Consider the following 25,102-nt stretch of genomic DNA (forward strand, 5'->3'; position numbering starts at 1 on the left):
TAGCCTGATTGCTGGGGTAGTCTCTCAGCTAGCCCATCTAACTTAACCGGACTGCTCAGTCCTTTGAGCTCTCCACGTGACTTTCTCTGCCTACATCTCTGCTCTGTTCCGGGCTCCCTCTGTGTCTCTCTGCCAGGTCTTTCTACTCCAGCTCCGAGTGACCACCCAGCTCTTTACCATGCAAAACCACACTCTTTTATTTTTTTATTAGATATTTTCTTCATTTACATTTCAAATGCTATCCCCAAAGCCCCTTATACCCTCCCCCTGCCCTGCTCCCCAACCCACCCACTCCCACTTCCTGGCCCTGGCATTCTCTTGTACTGGGGCATATGATCTTCGCAAGACCAAGGGCTTCTCCTCCCAATGATGGCTGACTAGGCCATCCTCCTATAGAGTTGCAGACCTCTTTTAGCTCCTTGGTTACTTTCTCTAGCTCCTTCATTAGGGGCCCTGTGTTCTATCCAATAGATGACTGTGAGCATCCACTTCTGTATTTGCCAGGCACTGGCATAGCCTCTCAAGAGATAGCTATATCAGGGTCGTGTGAGCTAAATCTTGCTAGCATCTGCAATAGTGTCTGGGTTTGGTGGTTGTATATGGGATGGATCCCCGGGTGGGGCAGTCTCTGGGTGCAAAACCGCACTCTTGATTCACAGAGTTGTCTTTGGAGGCCACAGGACCTCCACTCTGGAAGGTTGCCCTTCTTTTGGAGGCAGGTGAGGAAGCAACATTTACATATTCTGTCAGCCTGTCTTATAACCAGTGAGAAAATGTGGATATTGGTCATCCTATTAACACAAGGCACTGGGTTTCTAGTGATGTGAACAGAAACATTCTCCAGGACTTAGGGGAAGCATGACATTGCATGCAGAGCATTATTGGGATGGCAGAACCTGTGTTGAGCTTTGAACTCACGGAAACATCTCTGCAGCTTGAAACCACTGAATGCTGATACATTGTTGGGTGCTTTGAATAAGAGGATCCCCATATTTTGGAATTTGGACAGTGGTGATACTTGTTTAGGGGACACTTAGGCAGTGAGGTCTTATTGTTGAAAGTGTCTCATTAAAGGTGGGCTTTGAGAATTTGACTCATGCCATTTCTAGTTGCTATTCTCTCTCTCTCTCTCTCTCTCTGTGTGTGTGTGTGTGTGTGTGTGTGTGTGTGTGTGTGCCTTGTTTGTGGTTTAAGATGGGAACTCTCAGCTTGGTGCTCCAGCCACCACCCCTATCTGCTTTTATCCCTCTGAAACCACTAGTTTGGAATGGCGGCAGGTAGTAACAATAGTAGGAAGCAAGGCAGCATATAGGCAGACATAGAGTTGGAGAAGGATCCAAAGACAAAGTTGATCCAAAGACAGCCAGAAGAAGACTGTCTTCTACAAGAAGCCAGGAGGAGGCTTTCTTCCATGAAAGATGGAGCTTGAGCATAGGACTTCAAAGCTCATAGTGCCTCATTTTCTCTAGCAAGGCCACGCCTACTCCAACAAAGCCACACCTAATAGTGCCTCTTCCTATGGGCCTAGCATATTCAAACCACCACAGCCACTTTCCCCAAAATTTTTACCTCCCAATCCTCTGAAGCTGTGAATATGTATTACATGACAAGGAGGCTGGAGATTAAAGTAGTAAATAGAACTGAAGTTGCAGGACATCTAACCTTAAAATCAGAAGGTAGCCTGAATTATTTGGGTCATTTTAACACAAACATAAGATCCTTGACTGGAGAAGGGAGAAGCAGAAAAAAAGCAGAGGTAGCACTCACTGTAAGAGAACCTTGAGGGGGAAATGGTTTTGATCTATTTTTTTCCATTCTCATAAATGTTGGTCAAAGACTAATTCCTCTTTTTGTAGCAATGTATGGTGACCTCAAATATGGTAGAAATCCATTTTGAGCTAATAAGGAACTGTAAGACCCAGAATGCATGTAGCCCTTAGAAACTGGAAAAGACAAGATATTGGAAAGTCCCTGGTAGTTTAGAAAAGAACACAGCCATGCCACCACCTTGAAGTTGGTTTGGGTGTCTGAGCTCTAAAAATGTTAGTTTGGGGTAATGCTTTATCAAGGCATTAGGAAAACAACAGAATGAACTGCTTCTTTGAAATTTGATTTTTCTTCCCTCTCTTTGGATATGGCAGAAGCTCCACCATTTATTCAGGTCACAAGTAGGTGCTCTCTTTATTCCTTCTTCTCCAGATGCACCCATCTATAACAACATCAGGTTCTGTAGATTTTCGCTAACAAGTCGCCCACTGAGTCCTTCACTAATTCAGATCATCTGCATCAATAACTTCAAGAGGAGGGAAGCAGCACTCACCATTCACCAGCCTCTCTCCACTGAACAGCCAGTTAAATCTGTCCTGAAGATTTCACGTTTAGATCTGTCTCCTTGAAACACTTCTATGATGTGCTTTGTCGCTCAGTCAGAGTGTCCTTACATGGTTTTAGATCCTCCATTGTTTACCTGTCTTCTATCATATTTCCCAATACTCACCATAATAAAAGCATTCCCTCAAGTGTTGGTGATGGCTTCTGGGTCTCCAAAGCTACAATTTGGGTGTAATTAGTGCTCCATTTTCATCTATTTTTAAGACCCAGATTTACTCCCTTCATCTTGTACAAGGTCCACTAAAGAGCACCCTGACGTCAGGACCTTGGGCTCTCATCCTAACACAGTCATCACAGTAATTAATGTTTATTCTCTATGAGGGCAGCTTCTACTGAACTTTTTACTATGCTATTTCTATCCTGGGCACAGCATAGTTAGGAATAGTTAGCACAGTCAAGTTAGGAGTAACTGTAATATATTGCTATATTTACATTACCATTAATGTCTTACTGTGTCTAATTTACATATTAATATTTTGTAGACATGTATGGGAAATGCAGAGAAGTATCTGGGGCTGCAATTTCAGATGTACATTGGGGAGGGATTATTACTGGAGTTTCACAATCAGAAAGTAGTGCATGTCTACAGGTGTATTACTTAGAGGAACTTGGAAAATACTCAAACAGGGAACAAAAGCAATCCTGGTGGTGGGTTTCTTGTTACCCAGAAGCGTACAAGAACAGAAATCATGTTTTCTGACTTTGAACAGAAGATTGCCAGTGCAACAACTAGTTCAAGCCCTCTGAACCTGCATCCTATCTGTAATTAGACATGTCTCATAGGTTTGTTATGAGAAAGAATGCTCTGCAAGAACCCAACAGAAGCAGAGAACCAGCCAGACACACAACTTAGGGCACAGACAGAACTCTGGGAAAGCCCACCCCATCTATCACTGGTACCGCCCCCTGGGCAGAACTCTACTTCTGATTGGGTAATTTCCTGTCTGTCTTACCGTTCCCAACTGCGGAGCCCAATCGCGTCAGGCTCCGCGAGGCGCCAGTCTTCCGGTACAGCGCTTGCATCGCGGCGGGCGGAAGTGGCGCCGCTTTTTTGAAATCGGCCGAGTGGGCTCGCGCCGGACCCGAGCCGCCGGGGGTGCCATGTCCACCCCTCCGCTGGCGCCCACGGGCATGGCGTCCGGGCCCTTCGGCGGCCCGCAGGCTCAGCAGGCCGCGCGCGAGGTCAACACGGCCACGCTGTGCCGCATCGGGCAGGAGACCGTGCAGGACATCGTGTACCGCACCATGGAGATCTTCCAGCTGCTCAGGAACATGCAGGTGGGCGCCTGGGGTGACAGAGCTGGTGAAAGCGGGCCTCCGCGGGCGACCTCAGGGTGGCCGGGTCGCCTCTACACCCCAGGTCCTCAGCGTGTATCCCCTTGCCCTGAGAGGCCGCAGGTGTGGAGGTCCCACCTCCTCCTTACCCCATACCTGGAAGACCTCAGGCTGGCCATCCTGCTTTACACCCTTGGTTCCCAGTATGTGTCTGTCTCACGCCCTGGAAAACCCTCAGGCATGGACACACCCCCTTATACCCAAAGTCCCCACCGTGCATCTATCTCTTGCTCAGGGTTACGACGGGTGGACACCCCGTTATGCCAATGTCCCCAGCATGAGTCTGCCATCTGACATGAGCGATTCCAGACATGGTCACCCCTATTTTCCCCAGAACTGTTACCCAGCATGCGTCTCTCCCCCACCCCAGGCGACTCCTATACTAGCTATGCTCATTACCGCTAGAAGTGTCACAAGCATATCTGTCCCCCAACCCCATCGTGCTTTTCAAAGTTCAAATGGATCACGCTGTACTTGCTTTTTAAAATTACTTTAAAAATTTTAGAGCAAAATTTCTCCTGAAGGAGATGCCCCGAAGCTGAAGAATTCAGACAATAGTGTAACCCCTTTCTAGACTTAACTAGACTACAGTAAGCTGTGCAAATGTAAAGTTATGGCATATGTTTAGGAATATACTTGTGACCTTATCATAGTTGCAAGAGTGAAAACAAGTGTTATCCAAGAAGTTTCCTTGCATCCCGTGGCATGTTTGCCTCCATCCCCAGGGAGCCAGTGTTAGTGTTTTTCCAGTTGTATGTGATAAGAATCACATAGCATGTGAGCTCTATTGGTCCAGGTTCTTTCAGCATATACTTATGTTATTTTTTTCTCTTGCTAATTTGTTGAGTGACTACGTGGCAGCCTTTGCATTCGTTCATCTGTATGAACGAATTTGTAAATAATGACAAAAATTTTTTAATGGATTTTTTTGTATGGGAATGTGTTTCAGTTGATTTCAGAGTGGAATAGCTGAATTATGTATGTATGTGTGTGTGTGTGTGTGTGTGTAATTTTTTTAATGTGTCTGATCTATTTGAATCTCCATCTCTGAGGGTCCTTGTTTACCTCTGCTTTATCGTCATTTGTTACTGTTGTCTCTCTTTACTTTCCCAGGTACTTAAGTCGGCCACTCATTTCTTTTCTTCTTGAGGAGCAGAGGGTTTATCATTTTGAGGGCATCCTACTTGTTGATTTGTTCATCCATAGTTCTTGCTTTTGGTATCAAACTTAAAATTTAAAAAGCAATGGATGTTTCCTGTGGAAGTTTTGCTCTTTGAATCTCTCCTTGTGTTTATCTCCTGGCTAGATTCTGAAGGGATGATATGGGCAATCCGTTTGGGTCTAAGTTCATCTTTTGGCTCCAGATTGTGACAGTACCATTTGTTAGTCGTTCTTAGAGCTTGCTTATCCTCACATTACAAGATGCAGAAAGCATCTTTGTTCTACTCCTGAGGAGCCTGTGGGTCAGCGAAGTAAACTGACTGCCCCAAAGCTACTCAGCATAGTATAATTGATGCCATATCTGGAGCCTGTTAACATCTTTTACTTCTATGGGTGCCTGTCTTAGTCAGGGTTTCTATTCCTGCACAAACATCATGACCAAGAAGCAAGTTGGGGAGGAAAGGGTTTATTCAGCTTACACTTCCATGCTGCTGTTCATCACCAAAGGAAGTCAGGACTGGAACTCAAGCAGGTCAGGAAGCAGGAGCTGATGTAGAGGCCACGGAGGGATGTTACTTACTGGCTTGCCTCACCTGGCTTGCTCAGCCTGCTCTCTTATAGAACCAAGACTACCAGCCCAGAGATGGTCCCACCCACAAGGGGCCTTTCCCCCTTGATCACTAATTGAGAAAATGCCTTACAGTTGGATCTCATGGAGGCATTTCCTCAACCGAAGATCCTTTCTCTGTGATAACTCCAGCTGTATCAAGTTGACACAAAACTAGCCAGTACAGTGCCCTAAAGAGTATTTTATGGCTTTTGTTTGCCTTAAGAAAAGATAATTGAGATTTTCTTCTTCGATTTTTATAAACGTGTTTCTGTTTTGTGGGACTCTCTTAGCACTCTATCAGTAACTCAGTGTGAAATGTTACACAAAGATAGTACCATGATAAGTGGACTCAAAAGAGAAGTTTGAAATTCTTTGGCAGTTTCAAGTGAATGGATTCATAACGAAATGTCTAGAGTGTGGATTGTATGATGTCTCCGAATTCAGCGGGCACTGTGTTTCTTATATTTAAGCCTGCCCTGTGCCAGCAGCTGGGTTAGAGTGTGTAGAAGCAGGTATGGTCACAGACACTAAACCCTCGCCAATTACTCTTCTTGGTCGGGTACATAATTGTAAGAACAATTTCAAGAGGTATTTTTTTTATTCCTATTTTACAGTTAAGGAAACTGAGGATCAAAGAGAGAATAAGTGGACCACCCACCGTCACAGATGACTATAATAACCTGTTGTTGCATCGTTAAGTTGTTGTTAAACCATCTCTTTTAGTAACAGATAGGATTCAAGTCCATCACCTGCAAGAAAGAGACTTTCTGAAAGTCCCGGCCCATAACCGAGCTCCAGGTAGATCTGTTTTTCTAACTGGTTTGTAAGGGCTGCAAGTTACCTGTCTGCCTTTCAGTTAGTGCCCAAACTCATCTCTGACTCCTTGGGGGATCTTACAATGGCTCTAAAAAGCCACAACAGCTTTCAAGTTCCAAAAAGTCAAAAGCGATGATACAAATAGACTTTCTTAACTGTGAACAACATGAGTGTTCAATTAACCATAGGCTGCTTATCCAATTTCTATTATTCATGGTTCATAGGGATATTTAAGTGGATATTTTCAGAAGAGGAATGCAGCTTGCACTTAGCTTTTGTTTGTACGGAGCTTTCATTACAGCGCACTGTTATCGTTGTTGCTTCATTTCTATTAATCTTGTACTCTGCCTGTATACCTAGGGGCAAACCCTACGAACAGGGACATCATACCACAGTTTCTGGCATCCTCTGGCCCAGTGAGGATCTAACCCAGCTCCCAGCAGGGGGGACGGGACTACCCATGCTGTTTAAAATACCCAGATTTCAAATCGTCTGCATTAGTCCGTGAAAATGCGTAATTACACACTGGTACAGTTACTTCTAAGCATTTCTTTGAGAAAAAAACATTCTTTGTGTATTAGCTCAAGAGTCGGAAAACTGTAGACTTTCCTTAGGAGAAAGAAATTAGCAAACATTTTGAAAGAAAAGTATTCAAGGTGTTAAGAAATATGTCCCCCAAATACCCCTGAGTACCAGATTAAGATTCCCTGTAGAAAATGGGATTGCTTTGACTCTGTTGGTTATCCTTTTAATCTTTTATTTCATATTTTGACTGCATAATATATTCGTAATTTAGAAATAATAAAAAACTGCAAAGAATGTTTTCCTTTCTATTCCCTGTCTGCTAGGACCTAATCCCTGTCTGTAAGCAGTGCTTGTTAATGATTCTAACCACTGTTTATAGTTCTTTTCCAAATTCTCTTTGCGTATTTAATCAAATCTGGGTATATTTTGTCTTATCCCTCATTTTTGCACAGATAACAGTATGATATGCATACTACTTTGTACTTTGTCTTTTTCATTGGATAGACTTTGGAATTTATTCATATGTGTATAGAACGTACACCTTTTCTTTCTTTCTCTCTCTCTCTTTCTCTCTCTCTCTCTCTTTCTTTCTTTCTTTCTTTCTTTCTTCCTTTCTTTCTTTACCTTTGTAGTATTCCACTGCAAGGAAGTACAGTAGTCAGAGTGCTTTAAAGTTCTTACTCTTATGCTGGAACAAATGATAAAGTCTCACACACAGGTGCAGCTGCACCCAGTGAGGAACTTTTAGAAATAGCTAACTTCCATTGAGCAGGCTCACAGGGGCTCACGGAGTCTGAAGCAGGAACCACGGGTCTATGCTAGGTCCTCTGCATACATGTTGTGGTTGTTAAGCTTGGGATGTTGGTAAGTCTCCTAACAATGGGAGTAGGGTTGTCTCTGATTCTGTTTCCTGCTCTTGGGACCCATTTCCTCTAACTGGTCTGCCTTGTCCAGGCTTGATGTGAGGGTTTGTGCCTAGTCTGGTTGTAACCTGTTAGACCATGTGGATGTGTTGTATGAGAGAAGCGTAAAGAATAAAAGGAAGAATGAAAGCTCACCTCACCCGTCTGCTGGTCCAGTTACAGCTTATTACAGATGTTCTACCTTGGCTGTTGCTTCTTTCCCCATAGCTGCTGTCTTTGATGCTCTCTCTGATGCCTTATTCTCAAATACTCGCTGAGTTTTTCCGATGTGTTTATATTTTCATTTCAGAATAAGTATTGTTTGTTTATTTTTCCACATACATCTTAGATATAGAAAAACCTGTAGTGATGTTATTGGTTCTTCAGCCTAGAAAACCTTACACTGTCACAGTGACGGAGAACATGGAATGTCCTTTTCTCATTTTGTATTTTAAATTTCTATTTTTATCTTTTCTAAATTTATTTCTAGATTTTTTTAATTGTTGTGGTACAGGTCCTTGCTTTTCTTTTCCATTTTCTCTTTAGAGATGAAAGCAAAGCCCTTAAGAGTTTCTCTCTTAATTTTATACTTACCTCCTTATGGGATTCTTTTACCATTAGTGGCTTTTTATGGTGTCATTTGTAAACAGTGGTCACCATATTTCTTCATTTTTTAGGGTTGCCGCCTTTGTTCTATGGTCACCCTGGCCAGCTCCTCTGCAACAGAATGCATCAACAGAAACAGTGGTCTTAGCTTAGTATATGCCTTTTTCTGTTCCCAACTTCAGTGAGAACTCCTCCAATATCTGTCCATCAATCATGATGCTGGCTCTATAACGTAAATATGTTTTTCATATATGGGGAATTTTACTATAAGAATAGATGATGAATTTAGTTGAATGCCTTTTTAGTATCTGGGAGTGTGATATATTTATGAGGCTTCATCCATATTCATGAGGGAGATGGTTATTGATGAGCTTTCCAGCGGAGTAGCTGCACCACAGCATGTAGCAAGGGACGGTAGGTGCTATTACCATAAGTTCTGTAGAGTGTGGAGGCCTCATCACTCATGTTCGCTGCCACTCTTGCGTCCAGAGCAATGCTTGACACACGCAAGGTGAGTGGTGAGCTGATGTTGTATAAAAACCAATATCCAACCTTACTACGTGGGCAGATTTCAGGTGCGGAATTCGCTGCATTTCAACAGGATTGCTTTTCTTCCTAATAAGAGTCATCAATCTTTTTGTGCGTGATGTAGACTTCTCGTGAGCACATAAGCATAGTCCTAGGGGTGAAGTGCTCATTAGAATTATTCGGAGTGTTACACCAAACCTCTTGTGCTAAAGTATGCTACAAAGCAGAGCATATGGGCAAAGTGACAAGCCCAGTACGATGTCCTGATGCAGGAGCCTGGTGAATGTCATCGCCACGCCTTCTCATTCAGACAGGAAAGCAGGGTTCTGTAACGGCTCCTCTGTATTCTCAGTGCCTGTTCACATCTGTAGTATGGAAGCACGAACCCTTCCAGTACCACCTTATCTTAAAATGCTGTGAACTAAAGAGCCCTTGGTATTTTACGGCGCTTCACCGAGGCATTTTAAAGTATACCCATGCTGAGGATTCCTTAGCCTAGAAATAATTCACAAACCAGACGCTGTCTCCTGAGCTGAGAGGCTGTACCATTTACAAACGGGACCGTGGGAACGAGGGAGAGATCATTCAAGCCTGTTCAGATTCCATTTGTGTGTGACTTTGTAATTATTTCAATGAATACTTTGGGCTTCTTTGGGAAAATTATGTCATTAATTAATTAGCATTAATAGTTATGCCCCTGGCAGTTGTACCTGGGGCCTTGTGTATGTGGGGCAAATGCTTTGCCAGAGCTGTATCACCTGCCTGCTTTCACTTCTCGTTTTGAAACAGGACGTCATAAATTTCCCCAAGCCAGCCTTGAATTCACTTTATGTAGCAGGCTGGCCCTGAACGTGTGATCCTCCTGAGAGAGGTTACAAACGTATGCTACCTGGCCTGGCTGAGTTTCGAATTAAAGAGGTTTGATGACCCGGAATAGATATGATCATAGTAGTTATTTGCAGTGATTTATTAATAATTTTCTAGTATATGACTTGTACCCTATCTTCCGTTAATTTTTCTCAATGAACTTTGGTGGTTTATGTTTTAGGTTTTAGTTTGTTCATCTTACTCTCTGTCATAGTTAAGATATTTTTAAAATGCTGTTGGAAATATGAGAGTATATAGTTTTATTTATACAAAATAAAACTATGCTTTTAGATATATGTATGTAATATAATATAATATGTATATTATATATATAATATGTATAATATATATATATAGTTAGTTCCTGGGCAAGTTCAGCAACTTTCTGCTTTTATGTAATAGTAGTATTAAGATTATATATTTATTGACATTAATGGACTGAGGCATTTTAGCTGTGAGCAGTCTTTTCTCAAAGCCTTTTCTAAGGCTCTTTTATGGCAGTGAAACATTGAGCTAAGTTGCTAATAAGTTGATGTGGGTTATTGTTAAAACTTCAATATTTTTGTTGTTTTCTTTAACCTGCCAAGCTGCCAAATGGTGTCACTTACCATACTGGAACTTACCAAGACCGGCTAACAAAGCTGCAGGACCACCTTCGGCAACTTTCTATTCTCTTCAGGAAGCTGCGACTGGTCTATGACAAATGTAATGAGAACTGTGGTGGGATGGACCCCATTCCTGTTGAGGTGAGTTTCTCTGGTAGGAGCATGCATGCCAGTGGTGAAGTATGGTCAGCACATCTCCTTTAGCAATATTACTCAGTTTTAATACTATGGGTTTTACTTTGGGGAAGAGATATAGATGTGTATTTTTTCATTAGTGATATTTGTAGCGTTTGTTTTCTAGGCTTAAAGTGATATTTTGTGTTTGCTTATGAATTTTTTGTGGTTTTAATGACAGTGATTTCTTTTATTATTCTTAGAAGAAATACTTAATTGTTATTGGCAACTTTTTAACCATTGCTGGGACAAGCTGTAGTTGAGTAGAACTTCATCAGCTAAAAGTCAGAACACTTGATTAAAGATGAAACAGAGTATTGAGCTGAAGCCAGCAGTTGGAGATCAGTCTTTGAAGAAATATATATTATTAGTGAGAGGAAAGCAGTGACTGGGAGGGGAGATGGAATAAGGGTTGAGACATGCCTTCTGCAAGAGACCAGCACGCATGAAAATGATAAAGGAGGAAGCCTGCGTGGAGAGGTTGGAGGGCTACATAGGAAGCAGAGGAGTCCATGCAAGGTTGGAGGCTGTCTTCCAAGAGCTCTGTGGCAGGGGAGGATGGACAAGGAGGGCTGCTTGTCCATCTGGGTCAGTTATATGTGTGCCAAGAATACAAAGCCATTCACTGGGTGGACTGTACAGTGACTATTGCTTTATGACAATATATGACACTAGAAAAATTCCTAATGTTGACCACATTTACAAGGGGTCTCCTCCAGGAAGCATCATCATAGGCCATAATTAAGTATATTTCTGTTAGAGGTGTCATTGCTTTGTAAAATCTTTATTGCTTATGGTTTTTTGGTTTTTTTTTTCACTACTAAAAGAAATTAAGACAAAAAGCTGTGTAGCCACTGCGAGTGACGTCTGTGCATTTGCATCACACATGTCCTTGGAAGTCCTTCCTTCTAGTGTAAAGGAAAGCCTGACTGAATACACTGAGTCTGTCAGAACAGGAGCTAAGGCTTACTTGACACCAGTCTTCCCATTGTCAGCCAGCATCTAGCAAGTGCACATTTGCGGACTGGATGAATAGAGTATTACTGAATATGTGACAGCCAGTAGTTTTTTGAGGGGAGGATGACTTTCATTATTGTTGTTGTTTTCAGTTAAACACAGTAAATTTTATTGGGAAACTAAGGTCTTTTGGTAGTTAATCTTTTTATTTTAATTGTTGAAGTTAAAAAACATTCCATCATCTTCCTCTTTTCTTACCCCCATTTCTTCCCATGACCTTGTTTCCTCTCAATCCATGACCTCTGGCCTCTTTCTTTCATTGTTTGTATATATGCTTAAGCTGGCATCTGGCCCATAGAATACAATAAAATGATACACTTTTAAAGCTATGTTTTCAGGCCTTTGCCTGAAAAGAATCTATTTTTAAAGCATTAAAACCATGTGAAAACTGGATTCTAAGCAGATGCAGTCTCTGTAGTTTGATTCAGAGATTTGGCTTTGACTTTATACTTCTGCCTGTCACTTCCAGCAACTGATTCCATATGTGGATGAAGATGGCTCAAAGAACGACGACCGGGCTGGTCCACCTCGTTTTGCTAGCGAAGAGAGACGAGAAATTGTAGAAGTAAATAAGGTGAGTTATTTAGGTGTTTCAGGAAATATTTAAAAAGGAACTCAAAGTTCCCATGCTACTGCGGGCAACTCCCTGCCCCCTTGGCCTGGCCACTCATGCACTGGAGGGCAATGGCCAACCCAAAATGTCTCCACCCAGCTCACTAAGTTCCCACTGGCAGGTTACTACCATGCCAACCCCATGCTTCAAATCCTCCACAGCCTTTGTGGTGCACCTCAGGCAAACCCACACCTTACTGCCATACCTTTCTATCTTGAACTCAGACGAGCTGCTGCATGAAGGAAAACACAACATAAACTTAGTTCAGAAATGATGGTAACTCAGTCACTGGGTGCAACAACTAAAATCTTAATCTTGTAAGCCTTATTAAATCTAAATCCTCCAGTGGCGAATCCTGATGGATCCGCCATTGAAACCGGGAGACACTCGTAGCTACATCTTGTCCTCATGCTGGCCCCCATCCAAAAAACACCTAACTCTCTCCTGCTCCCTCTCTTCCTCTGTCCAACCCGAAGTCCCTCCTACTTGTCCAGTGACAAGTGATGTGTATGCAAGTTCCGGAAAAGAAGGGGTTAGTGCCAGACTGAAACCATGCAGATAGCTCTGCAGGCCATTGTAACGCTGTGCCAAACTCTGTTCACAGGTGCAGCATATAAAGCTCTTGGGAGAACAGTAAATATTACAAAATACCAATCTTAATTACTTCACGATTTTGTGCAGAATAATCCAAATCCTAATAAGACTTAACTTGAAAGTGTGCAAACATAAATAAATTAATAAATAAAAATAGGAGGCCTTTAGTACAGTGCTAGGTGGAAGCCAAGTAAACCCAGAGTGAGAGTTTCTTCTGAAAACATACAGAAATATACTTCAGAATCCAATAGATAAGAGTAATAATGCAGGACTGCTCACTTCAAAAATTAAAATTAATGTGAAACATTTTATAAAAGTATAATTAAGCATGTAATTCTGGCCCAGGAATAAACAGATTGGTAAAATAATATCCAGAAAAACAGCTTTCCTGGTGAATATAAGAATCTAATCTGACAGGAAGGAAATTATGTGGAAAATTAATCTTTAGAAATAGGAAATGGGATTATTAAATAACTTTTACACTACTGTATATGCAAATAAATTTCAGCATTATAAATTATGCAGTGGTGGCGCACACCTTTAATCCCAGCACTTGGGGGGCAGAGGCAGGTGGATTTTTGAGTTTGAGGCTAGCCTGGTCTACAGAGTCAGTTTCAGGACAGCCAGCGCTACACAGAGAAACCATGTCTTGAAAAAAACAAAAAGATAAATAAATAAAAGGAAAAATGTACTCAAGAATGTCAGAGAAAGAAAAACAGGAGATAGATTTAAACATTGTAACTTAGAAGTGCATTTTTGAGAATTTCATATGATGTATTGTTAGTATTTTCTTTTCTTTTGCCCCCAAATCTTCTCAGACCTCCTCTGCAACCCTCTCTACTTCATATTCTTTCTCCTTCTTAAAAACAGAAGGAAAAAAAAAACCACTGAAAATGTGGAGTGAGATTTGCATCACCAACTCATCATTCGCATGGGGCCTGCCCTGTAGTGTGATTGATACACTCAGTGTCAACCCATTGGAGAAAATGATTTTCCCTCTCCTAGAAGCTGTCATTGGCATAGATTCTTGGCCAGGGCTGGGACTTCCCATCCTTTGGGCTGGGCTTTGTCTTGTGAGAGCATTTATAGGTCTTGTCCATGCTGTCACAGTCTCTGTGAGTTCATGTGTGCATCTGCCCTGTTGTGTCTGGAAAAAGGTGTTTCCTTATAGTACACTAACGCTGAAGCTTAGAATGTGTCTGCTACTTTCTCTGAGACGAGAAGAGTGTGATAAATGCATTCATTTTAGGACAAAGTAGTCCAGAGTCTCTCACTGTACACATTGTGCAGCTGTGAGGCTCTGTATTAATTACCATCCACATAAGAGGAAGCTTCTCGGATGAGGGTTGAGGATGCACTGCCGTGCCTATAGCAATATAGCATTAAGAGGTTTATCACTGTGTTCATTAAACAGAAGAATAGTGGTAGGGTTTCTCCTGGTCTCAGATCCCAGACCTCGTTAGTAATCTTGAGTATGGGCTCCGTCTCACGGAGTAGCCTAACTCTACTCAGAAGCTGGTGGCTCCCCCCCAGCACTCATGCCAGTGTTGCATCAGTGAGTATTCTCGTAGGCAGGTCACTAGTATAGATCACAACTTCTTATTAAAGGTGAGCGAGGATTAAGAAATCATTTCCAACAAAAGTAGATGTAATTAGTCACCATTTTGACAAAAAAAAAAAAACAAAAAACAAAAAACTCACAGTATGAAATTGGCTGGAATGTGGAAGTGCCTGAGAAATGGAATTTCGGTTTTGAAACTATGTTAATGCATCAAGAATTGCCTGGCTAGAGATGCATGTAGGTGAGAGGTAGGGCACTTGCCTACCAAGCACAAAAAGGAAGGAAGGAAGGGAGGAAGAGAGGGAGGGAGGGAGGGAGGGAGGGAGGGAGGGAGGGAGGGAGGGAGGGAGGGTAAGCAAGCTCTTATCTTATTTCTGGTCACTTTTCTCTATGTTCATAACGGTTTTATTGCTGTGAAAAAGAAGATAATCATGCATGCTTTTACCACAATATTTTCCAGCAATAAGTTTTTTACAATCCAGCAAATAGGTAGATAGACAGATTCCCAAAAGTTTGTCTATTTTGCAGTTATAGCCAATGTTTCCATGTTTGTTTTCTGGTTTATATTGAGTGACTTAACTTAGATTCTCTGTACTATAGTTACATTATTGAATTGCAGGCTATTACAAAGAGGAAACGATTTAGATATTTTAAGTTCCCTATTTGAGATCAAACTGTGTGGAAGTTAGTTTTTAAAAAGGAATGTGGGGTGGACAGGGAGTGTGTATCTTCTCTTAACAGGCTGCAGACAGGGCCCATCTGATGACCTCCAACTTCTCTGGATTTTTCAGGAGTTCTTTGTCCTGTGTTTTGTTTTGTTTTTTCTTTATGTGTGCATATATCGCCAGAGATCATGGGTATCTTACTCCATCACTGGCCACTTTTTGGTTACTTGGTTGGTTGGTTTGTTGGTTAGGTTACTGGGTTGGTTGGTTGGTTGGTTGGTTGGTTGGTTGGTTTTTCAAGACAGGGTTTCTTCTATGTAGCTCTGGCTCTCCTGAAACTCTCTTTGTAGACCAGTCTGGACTTGAACTCAGAGATCTGCCTTCCACTGCTTCCCAAATACAGGGATATGTGCTACCATATATGGCCTCCACCTTACTCTTTTGAGGTGGGGCCACCCGAACCTGCAGGTTGACATTTTGGATAGAACAGTCGTTTAGCAAGCCCTTGGGACCCACACCTCCATATTAGGTTTAGAGATGGACATGGACCTTCCTGATGTTTATGTGGGTGCTTGGGACAAAGTTCAGGTCTTCATGCTCACACAGAAGTACTTGCCCGCGATGTGATATCCCCAGCCCCTGACCTATTTTTTGAGCACTAGAGAATGCGCTGATCAGAGGCAAAAATAAAAGGGGACTAAGACTTGAGTCACTTAAATTTCAAACCAGATAAGTGAGAATAAAATTCATTGCTAAAAAGCAAGTAGATTGAAAGGATGTCCAGGTCAGAGGCCAATCTGGGGGTATGTGTTCTGTCCACCATGGGGGCCAGGAATCAAATTCAGGTCCTTGGACCTTATCTTTAACACACAAGGCTCTGGCAGGTACTTAACTGAACTGTAGCAGCTTGTAACACTAGAATATGCAAAATATTTCTTACCTGTTATGATAGTATGAAACATGAAAATGAGTACTTTAAAAGAATAGCCATGTCTGGTTTTAATGCAAAAAGATCACATTAAAGAATGACAGTAGTGAAACAGAAAGACAGGGTTTGAAATGATCGCCAAGGAGTTTTAGTTGTCTGTTTAGGAGGGTTTTTTAAAGTTTTCTCTTGAATATATTTTTAACTTTTCCTTTTATTATTCAAATACCTGTGCACTTACTGTATGCCACGTGCAGTTGACTGCAGAGTGTCCTACCGTGTAGTAATCTAGGATTTGGCCTGCCCTCCTGTGCATGGCAGATATGTGGATGGAAAAGGAAGACTCTCCCTGCCCCTGCCATCGTTAGGAGAAAATTTAAAGAAAGAATATCATGCCGTAGTTTAGTACACTGGCATTTAAATTAAATAATGCTTCATAGATCTGTATAATCAGTAAGAGCATCTTAAAAATAGATCCAGAACGTCATTATACCACATGGTCTTTATTCTAAATAAACAACATAGTAGTCTTAGACTCCTGGTTTACTCTGCCTGCTCCTTTTCAGATGTTGTGTTATGTAGCAGAGACTGCACAGCAGCAGGATGACTTTGGTGAGTGGTTGCTATGGCATCTGCTGCCAGTCCCATCATCCTGCTAGGAAACCTTGAGCTGTGCACTTGGTCCTCAGCATCTGATAGAAATCATCAGTAAGGGGAATGGCCCAGTTTATATGGCCTTGTAATAGTCAGATTTTATTACTTATTTATTACAGTTTTATTTTAATGTTTCACTGTTTGCATCTTGTTTTTGAGATCTTTAAGCACGGTTTCCAAAGGAAAGGAGGAATTCTTAATTTGAGACTATCTGTTTTTGAAACATCAGAATTTTCATTTTGCTTAAAAGCGCTCTATTGATGGGCAATGAAATTGAGAGGGGTACTGGGTAGTGTCAAAGGATTGACATGTAATCGAGTCCAAGCATTTGGAAATTAAAGCATTTTTCATCAAGTGTCACAGCCTTTATATGAATATTAAATTACATGGTATGACTTAGCATAAACATACTTTGTAAGAATCCACACTGCTTACATGCTCACCTGTTAATGGAACAAATTATGCACAGCTGATGGATTTTGAAAATAGCAGCTGTCAGCCTCTGTTAAAATCAATCAGTGGCAAGGCTGTATATATTAAATCTTATATCATGTCATGAAAATGTATTTACAGTTTAACCACTAATAAGCATAACCGTCAGTTTCACTGATGACAGTCTCATGGCATGTTTTGACTCCAGATATTTTACTTGTGTGTTACTTTTTTAATTAAAACTGGCCATTTTTTAGTAAAACTACCCAAATACTTTTTGTTACACTTAATAAAAAGAGAAAGCATTGCCCAGATTCTCGTGTTAGCTGGGAAATACCCTCCATTCTTTGTACACCTTATTTTTCGGAGTTAGTGTGACCAGCAGATCAAAACTCATTTCAACTGAGTATTATTGAAAGCAGTCTTAGTGGGAGGTCTCACATTTACCCAGTGACGGTGCTATGGAGGGAGCCCTCTCCAAATGCTTTTTGGATACTGTTATAATCAATTCCGTTTTTTAACTACCCAAGAACATGACGTTATTTCTTCCAGTTGCTCCTTTGTTTTTATTGACGATGTGAAGTCTGAGCTAGATCATCAGATCAGTCTTAGATGGCTCTCGGCTGTCCATGCTGCTACCCCTCTGAACATCACGTGTCCAGGCAGCCCCCCTTTCGTTTTCATTGTACGTTTTGCCCTTCGAGACTTAACGGTCTCCACTACCCACCAGCCCAGCCAAGGTCTTCTACTCTTGGCTCGTCGGCAGCTTTTGGAGATCCCAGGCAAACACTTTTGTTTGCTGACCTTTTCTGTCAGAGGCTGGGTCTGCCTTTTGAATGGCCCTATCCTTTATCAGCCACCTTACTAGTCTGGCTGTGCCTTTCTCATACTTGATGCTCAGGTTCTGAACTTCTCAAAGTGATCACATTTCAAGATAATGTTATGACTTATTAGTTCAAATTATCACCATCACCATCACCATCGTCATCATCTGGAGGAAGGGTCCCATAATGCAACGAACTCAGTGTGGCTCTGAAGCTGACCTCAGACGTGCAGCAGTCACCCAGCTTCAGCATCTCCGGTGTTGGGAATGCAGGTGTGAGCTGCTATGGCCATTTTCAAAATTAGGTATTTTTTAAATATCAGCTCATATTACTGTTCACCTTTTATTCTTTCTCAATAGCTCTTTCTTACATAGCTCCTGAAAAGTTGGAAATAAAAAAGGAAACTGTGCCAGCCAACGTATTTCACAGCTAGAAGTGATGGTTCAGTGGTGTGCCATAGACTTGAGTGTCTATAAAGAGCAGCCACCTTGGAAGCATTGTGAAGCCATGTGTTAGCTTACTAACTCAAACTCGGTCCTTTTCAGTCATAAGTCTGTGAGGCTGACTATCACTTTATATGTGGCTGGCAGGACCTTAAGTCTCTAGCCCATTCATGTGTGTGGAAACTGAGGAAACATATTGTGAGATCAGATTACAGGTTACAGAGCTAAAGACTTCAACTGAGATTGCAAGCTTAACTAACGCATGCCTGGTGTCCATCCAGGTGATGTGTCCCTGTCTTGGTCTCTGTGGTAGGAATATATCCTCCTCTGCTCCAGAATGTGTTTGATTTTATTAGTATGCGTGTCATTCTCCTGACTGACTACTGCATAGTCACGGGGAGATGGCTGTTCTGAAAACCTGAGCCAGGACACTCAACTTACCAGTCCTCCTTCCCAGATAGCCTTCGAAGTCCTCAGAGAGTCGAGCCTGTATGCTGTGCAGTCGGGTGTTTCACTGAGTCTTGTGCTAGCCTGTTTTCAAACATTAATTTAATCAGTATCACTAGTATCATTAAAGTGTCTGTAATTGCTTCTGTTTCCTAGTGAAAATGTTTAATGTCCCCTTTAGTGACCTTCTTCCTGTTTGTGACTTCTGAATCTAGTTACAAGTAATAAAAGCAGTTCCCTTAATCTCCGCTTGCTTTTTAATGAAGTAACAAGTCTTTAGACTTCTTCCTGGTGTACATGTAATAGTTTACCTGAAATTAAATAGAAGCAATTAAATAGAGTACTTTAGAAATAATCTAATTAAAATATTGTATCTTTCAATTCAATGTTTCCCAAGTGTTACTGAATAGTTATTATTATAATAATTGGGGAGGACACTAACCAGAGTCTCTGTTTGTATCACATGTTACCTAAGCTGATATTTACCACATAGTACGTGAACAAAGGATTTCTACAATACCCGTGAGCTGTACACTAGAGGTGCCCAGTAATAGAGAGGCAGGAACATGTGGGAAGTATGCATAAATCTTACCATAGGGTAAGAGCCTTCCTTGTCACTAGGCCACTTTCTTCTCCTCTACAGAGTTAAGAGTAGGCTGTGCCTCACCTTAGGACAGGAACTCCCGCTACATTTCTGCAAGACTAATTTTGCATTGGGCAGTGCATTTTTATTGTAGTTTATGTTTTTTATATGGACAACTTATATTCTGTGCCTATCATGAACATGTGTCAAATGCTTACTTTGGTGTCAAGCAACTGCAATACTTTAGGCAAATGGAACCATGAACTCTTTATGAGTAGACTCAGTGATGACCTTCATCCTTTGGGTGTGAGGTGAAACAGTTTGGCCAGTGTCTTCTATTCATAATCACAACTAAATGTGTCGCTATCAGGCTGCATGTCTGCCTCACTACTGGGGTACAGGCAAGCCATGTAGGGGAGGCAGAGCATAGCCTGATGGGGTCCCAGGCCTTGTTCTTCCGGGGAAGAAACAGCGACTTCTTGGATGGTACAATCTCCTGTGTACCCTGACCAAGGTCCCTCTGGGGACCTCAGGAGTTGAGAACGGAGGCCACAGGTCTGCTCTTCCCCTACACGCCAGGCAGGAAGGTGATGGCAGAGCCCAGGATGGGGCAGAATCTGGTCTGGTTCTGAGTTAGTGCTTAGAGTACTGAGGGGCTGAAAGGAAGAAGGCCTTCTCCAGGAGATGTGGGCAACGGCTCTTTAGGATGAAGACCTTCCCCTGCAGCGATGCAGTGGTCCTTGATGAAGGAGATGGTCCTTGCTTGTCCAAACTGTTTTATTTTATGGCAGATGTGAAAGCATACATCTTACTCAGGGTGAGCCAGGGATTAAATACGTTTTTGGGGAAGGAATGCCCAGAAAGGGAAGCTTATTGGCTAAACACTCAGAGCCTATCTAGATACCCAGCATGGAGAACTCCAGGATTTTATTCTATGTGACTGGTTGTCATGGTCCTCTCAGTGGCATGTCATGGCTACATGTTCCAGGACAGATGGAGCTTGGCAGAGAGCTTGTTCCATCCCTACCATTCTCAATTGAGATTCCTCGGGGCTTTGAACCTGCTTCAACCTTACCAGTTCCTCTGCCTGGTGGCATGATCCACTTGCCCCGCCTGTCACATTTATTATGAAGCAATGGGAGCAGGTGACAGAGACCTCTCTGGATTTGAGTAAGAAATCAGGGTATCTGCCAGAGACTGAGATCAGAACAGGGTAGAAACTGGGATGTTTGAGTGAGAATAGTTTCCATAGGCTCATGGATGTCAGTACTTGGACCCTAGTTGGTAAAACTGTGTGGGCAGTTGGCCTTGTTGGAAGAGTGACGACACTAAGGATGGACCTTGAGGTTTCAAAAGACTCATGCCACCTCCAGTGTGCCTCTGTCTCTTCCCTCCTTTCCCCATTCCCCATTTCATTCTGCCTGTAGTGGCTGTTTCAAGAAGTGAGCAGTCAGCTACAGCTATAGCTACAGCTATAGCTACAGCTACAGCAACATGTCTGCCTCCCTGCTGCCCCCCACGCCCCACCCACCCACCATGATAGCACAGGTTCTAAGCCTCTGGAGCTGTTAGCCCCATGTAAACACCTTGGTCATGGTGTCTTGTCACAACAATAGAGAAGTAACTAAGACAGAGACCTTTTGTTTTACAGAATATTTGGGTTAGCTTCTGTGTGGATCATTAGGGTCCTAACTTGCTACCCTTTAGTCTTTTAACTTCATAGTCTATATATTTCACATCACATTGTTGGTAAATCCTTTTGTTTTCACAGAAACTCAAACAGAAGAATCAACAGCTGAAGCAGATTATGGATCAATTACGGAATCTCATCTGGGACATAAATGCCATGCTGGCAATGAGGAACTAAAGCGATATTTAAATCTCCTGCTCTACTCATGTGATGAAGTTGGGTTTTTCCCCCCTCTTGAGTATTCCTCCCTTTGAAAAACGTTATTTATGTCTTTATTTTAACAGCTAGCACTAAAGTTTCTGTTTTCACTTTAAAGTATTTACTAGCTTTTTTTTTAATACTGTGGGTTTTATGAAAGATTATTGTAATACCTTTGATAGGGTATAAATTTTGGTTAATCTTCAGAAATTGAATAAATTAAAAAATACAAATAAAAATTTAAACATTACCAGCTTACTTGTTTCTGTTACCCTTTTCAAAGGCAAGTAAAGTATAAATATTTTAGCATATTAAAAATACCAAACAAAATTTTTCTCTGAAAGAAACTATTTAAAATAAAAATATATCGGATCATTTTTTAAAATTCAGTTTTACTTTCAAACCAGTTAAAATAAGAAAACAGTTTGTTATTCAAAAATTGCTTTTATCATGATCTTAACGCGTTTTTCTGAATTGAAATGAGAAAGGCGATTTGAAGGCACAAATTGGTTGCAGGTACATGCTGAGCTGCATCCTGCCTTGGGCCCAATAGCAGCGACCCTGACTACCGGGGACATCCCGGTCCAAAATATGTTTAGAACAGTGCATTTTAAAGAATTTTTAAAAATTTGTTTCATTTTCTTTTCTTTTTTTTTTTTTTTTTTTTTTTTTTTTTTTTTTTTCCATTTTTTATTAGGTATTTAGCTCATTTACATTTCCAATGCTATACCAAAAGTCCCCCTTACCCACCCACCCCCACTCCCCTACCCACCCACTCCCCCCCTTTGGCCCTGGCGTTCCCCTGTACCGGGGCACACAAAGTCTGCGTGTCCAATGGGCCTCTCTTTCCAGTGATGGCCGACTAGGCCATCTTTTGATACATATGCAGCTAGAGTCAAGAGCTCAGGGGTACTGGTTAGTTCATAATGTTGTTCCACCTATAGGGTTGAAGATCCCTTTAGCTCCTTGGATACTTTCTCTAGCTCCTCCATTGGGAGCCCTGTGATCCATCCATTAGCTGACTGTGAGCATCCACTTCTGTGTTTGCTAGGCCCCGGCATAGTCTCACAAGAGACAGCTACATCTGGGTCCTTTCGATAAAATCTTGCTAGTATATGCAATGGTGTCAGCGTTTGGATGCTGATTATGGGGTGGATCCCTGGATATGGCAGTCTCTACATGGTCCATCCTTTCATCTCAGCTCCAAACTTTGTTTCTGTAACTCCTTCCATGGGTGTTTTGTTCCCACTTCTAAGGAGGGGCATAGTGTCCACACTTCAGTCTTCATTTTTCTTGAGTTTCATGTGTTTAGGAAATTGTATCTTATATCGTGGGTATCCTAGGTTTTGGGCTAGTATCCACTTATCAGTGAGTACATATTGTGTGAGTTCCTTTGTGATTGTGTTACCTCACTCAGGATGATGCTCTCCAGGTCCATCCATTTGGCTAGGAATTTCATAAATTCATTCTTTTTAATAGCTGAGTAGTACTCCATTGTGTAGATGTACCACATTTTCTGTATCCATTCCTCTGTTGAGGGGCATCTGGGTTCTTTCCAGTTTCTGGCTATTATAAATAAGGCTGCTATGAACATAGTGGAGCATGTGTCCTTCTTACCAGTTGGGGCTTCTTCTGGATATATGCCCAGGAGAGGTATTGCTGGATCCTCCGGTAGTACTATGTCCAATTTTCTGAGGAACCGCCAGACTGATTTCCAGAGTGGTTGTACAAGCCTGCAATCCCACCAACAATGGAGGAGTGTTCCTCTTTCTCCACATCCTCGCCAGCATCTGCTGTCACCTGAATTTTTGATCTTAGCCATTCTCACTGGTGTGAGGTGGAATCTCAGGGTTGTTTTGATTTGCATTTCCCTGATGATTAAGGATGTTGAACATTTTTTCAGGTGCTTCTCTGCCATTCGGTATTCCTCAGGTGAGAATTCTTTGTTCAGTTCTGAGCCCCATTTTTTAAGGGGGTTATTTGATTTTCTGAGGTCCACCTTCTTGAGTTCTTTATATATGTTGGATATTAGTCCCCTATCTGATTTAGGATAGGTAAAGATCCTTTCCCAGTCTGTTGGTGGTCTTTTTGTCTTATAGACAGTGTCTTTTGCCTTGCAGAAACTTTGGAGTTTCATTAGGTCCCATTTGTCAATTCTCGATCTTACAGCACAAGCCATTGCTGTTCTGTTCAGGAATTTTTCCCCTGTGCCCATATCTTCAAGGCTTTTCCCCACTTTCTCCTCTATAAGTTTCAGTGTCTCTGGTTTTATGTGAAGTTCCTTGATCCACTTAGATTTGACCTTAGTACAAGGAGATAAGTATGGATCGATTCGCATTCTTCTACATGATAACAACCAGTTGTGCCAGCACCAATTGTTGAAAATGCTGTCTTTCTTCCACTGGATGGTTTTGGCTCCCTTGTCGAAGATCAAGTGACCATAGGTGTGTGGGTTCATTTCTGGGTCTTCAATTCTATTCCATTGGTCCACTTGTCTGTCTCTATACCAGTACCATGCAGTTTTTATCACAATTGCTCTGTAGTAAAGCTTTAGGTCAGGCATGGTGATTCCACCAGAGGTTCTTTTATCCTTGAGAAGAGTTTTTGCTATCCTCGGTTTTTTGTTATTCCAGATGAATTTGCAAATTGCTCCTTCTAATTCGTTGAAGAATTGAGTTGGAATTTTAATGGGGATTGCATTGAATCTGTAGATTGCTTTTGGCAAGATAGCCATTTTTACAATGTTGGTCCTGCCAATCCATGAGCATGGGAGATCTTTCCATCTTCTGAGATCTTCTTTAATTTCTTTCTTCAGGGACTTGAAGTTTTTATCATACAGATCTTTCACTTCCTTCGTTAGAGTCACGCCGAGATATTTTATATTATTTGTGGCTATTGAGAAGGGTGTTGTTTCCCTAATTTCTTTCTCAGCCTGTTTATTCTTTGTGTAGAGAAAGGCCATTGACTTGTTTGAGTTAATTTTATATCCAGCTACTTCACCGAAGCTGTTTATCAGGTTTAGGAGTTCTCTGTTGGAATTTTTAGGGTCACTTATATATACTATCATATCATCTGCAAAAAGTGATATTTTGACTTCCTCTTTTCCAATTTGTATCCCCTTGATCTCCTTTTGTTGTCGAATTGCTCTGGCTAATACTTCAAGTACTATGTTGAAAAGGTAGGGAGAAAGTGGGCAGCCTTGTCTAGTCCCTGATTTTAGTGGGATTGCTTCCAGCTTCTCTCCATTTACTTTGATGTTGGCTACTGGTTTGCTGTAGATTGCTTTTATCATGTTTAGGTATTGGCCTTGAATTCCTGATCTTTCCAGAACTTTTATCATGAATGGGTGTTGGATCTTGTCAAATGCTTTTTCTGCATCTAACGAGATGATCATGTGGTTTTTGTCTTTGAGTTTGTTTATATAATGGATTACATTGATGGATTTTCGTATATTAAACCATCCCTGCATCCCTGGAATAAAACCTACTTGGTCAGGATGGATGATTGCTTTAATGTGTTCTTGGATTCGGTTAGCGAGAATTTTATTAAGGATTTTTGCATCGATGTTCATAAGAGAAATTGGTCTGAAGTTCTCTATCTTTGTTGGATCTTTCTGTGGTTTAGGTATCAGAGTAATAGTGGCTTCATAAAATGAGTTGGGTAGAATACCTTCTACTTCTATCTTGTGAAAAAGTTTGTGCAGAACTGGAGTTAGATCTTCTTTGAAGGTCTGATAGAACTCTGCACTAAACCCGTCTGGTCCTGGGCTTTTTTTGGCTGGGAGACTATTAATAACTGCTTCTATTTCTTTAGGGGATATGGGACTGTTTAGAAGGTCAACTTGATCCTGATTCAACTTTGGTACCTGGTATCTGTCCAGAAATTTGTCCATTTCGTCCAGGTTTTCCAGTTTTGTTGAGTATAGCCTTTTGTAGA

The 25,102-nt window shown here is 41.6% G+C and overlaps 1 protein-coding gene and 1 long non-coding RNA gene across 2 annotated transcripts in view; one reads left to right on the forward strand and one right to left on the reverse strand.

Moving 5' to 3' along the window:
• Nucleotides 1-3,427: 3,427 nt before the first annotated feature.
• Med30 (mediator complex subunit 30) lies at nucleotides 3,428-21,414 on the forward strand. The gene is made up of 4 exons (NM_027212.2): nucleotides 3,428-3,669; nucleotides 10,329-10,487; nucleotides 12,007-12,111; nucleotides 21,050-21,414. Exons 1-4 carry the CDS (start codon nucleotides 3,493-3,495, stop codon nucleotides 21,143-21,145), a joined length of 537 nt encoding a protein of 178 aa, NP_081488.1. The 5' UTR covers nucleotides 3,428-3,492; the 3' UTR covers nucleotides 21,146-21,414.
• Gm41323 overlaps nucleotides 18,690-25,102 on the reverse strand; it is a 205,853-nt gene continuing 199,440 nt past the window's right edge. Inside the window, exon 4 of the long non-coding RNA XR_875338.2 lies at nucleotides 18,690-18,779. This is a non-coding gene — a long non-coding RNA (predicted gene, 41323). The remainder of the gene's footprint in view (nucleotides 18,780-25,102) is intronic.

This window comes from Mus musculus, chromosome 15 (assembly GCF_000001635.26).
Source record: "Mus musculus strain C57BL/6J chromosome 15, GRCm38.p6 C57BL/6J".
NCBI classification, from domain to species: domain Eukaryota; kingdom Metazoa; phylum Chordata; class Mammalia; order Rodentia; family Muridae; genus Mus; species Mus musculus.

What these genes read in the sequence shown, in the direction of transcription:
- Med30 (NM_027212.2), top strand. Translation starts at nt 3,493, where the DNA reads ATGTCCACCCCTCCGCTGGCGCCCACGGGCATGGCGTCCGGGCCCTTC. An exon ending in AGCTGCTCAGGAACATGCAG is followed by an intron (nt 3,670 to 10,328) that starts GTGGGCGCCTGG and finishes TAACCTGCCAAG; the next exon opens with CTGCCAAATGGTGTCACTTA. An exon ending in TGGACCCCATTCCTGTTGAG is followed by an intron (nt 10,488 to 12,006) that starts GTGAGTTTCTCT and finishes TGTCACTTCCAG; the next exon opens with CAACTGATTCCATATGTGGA.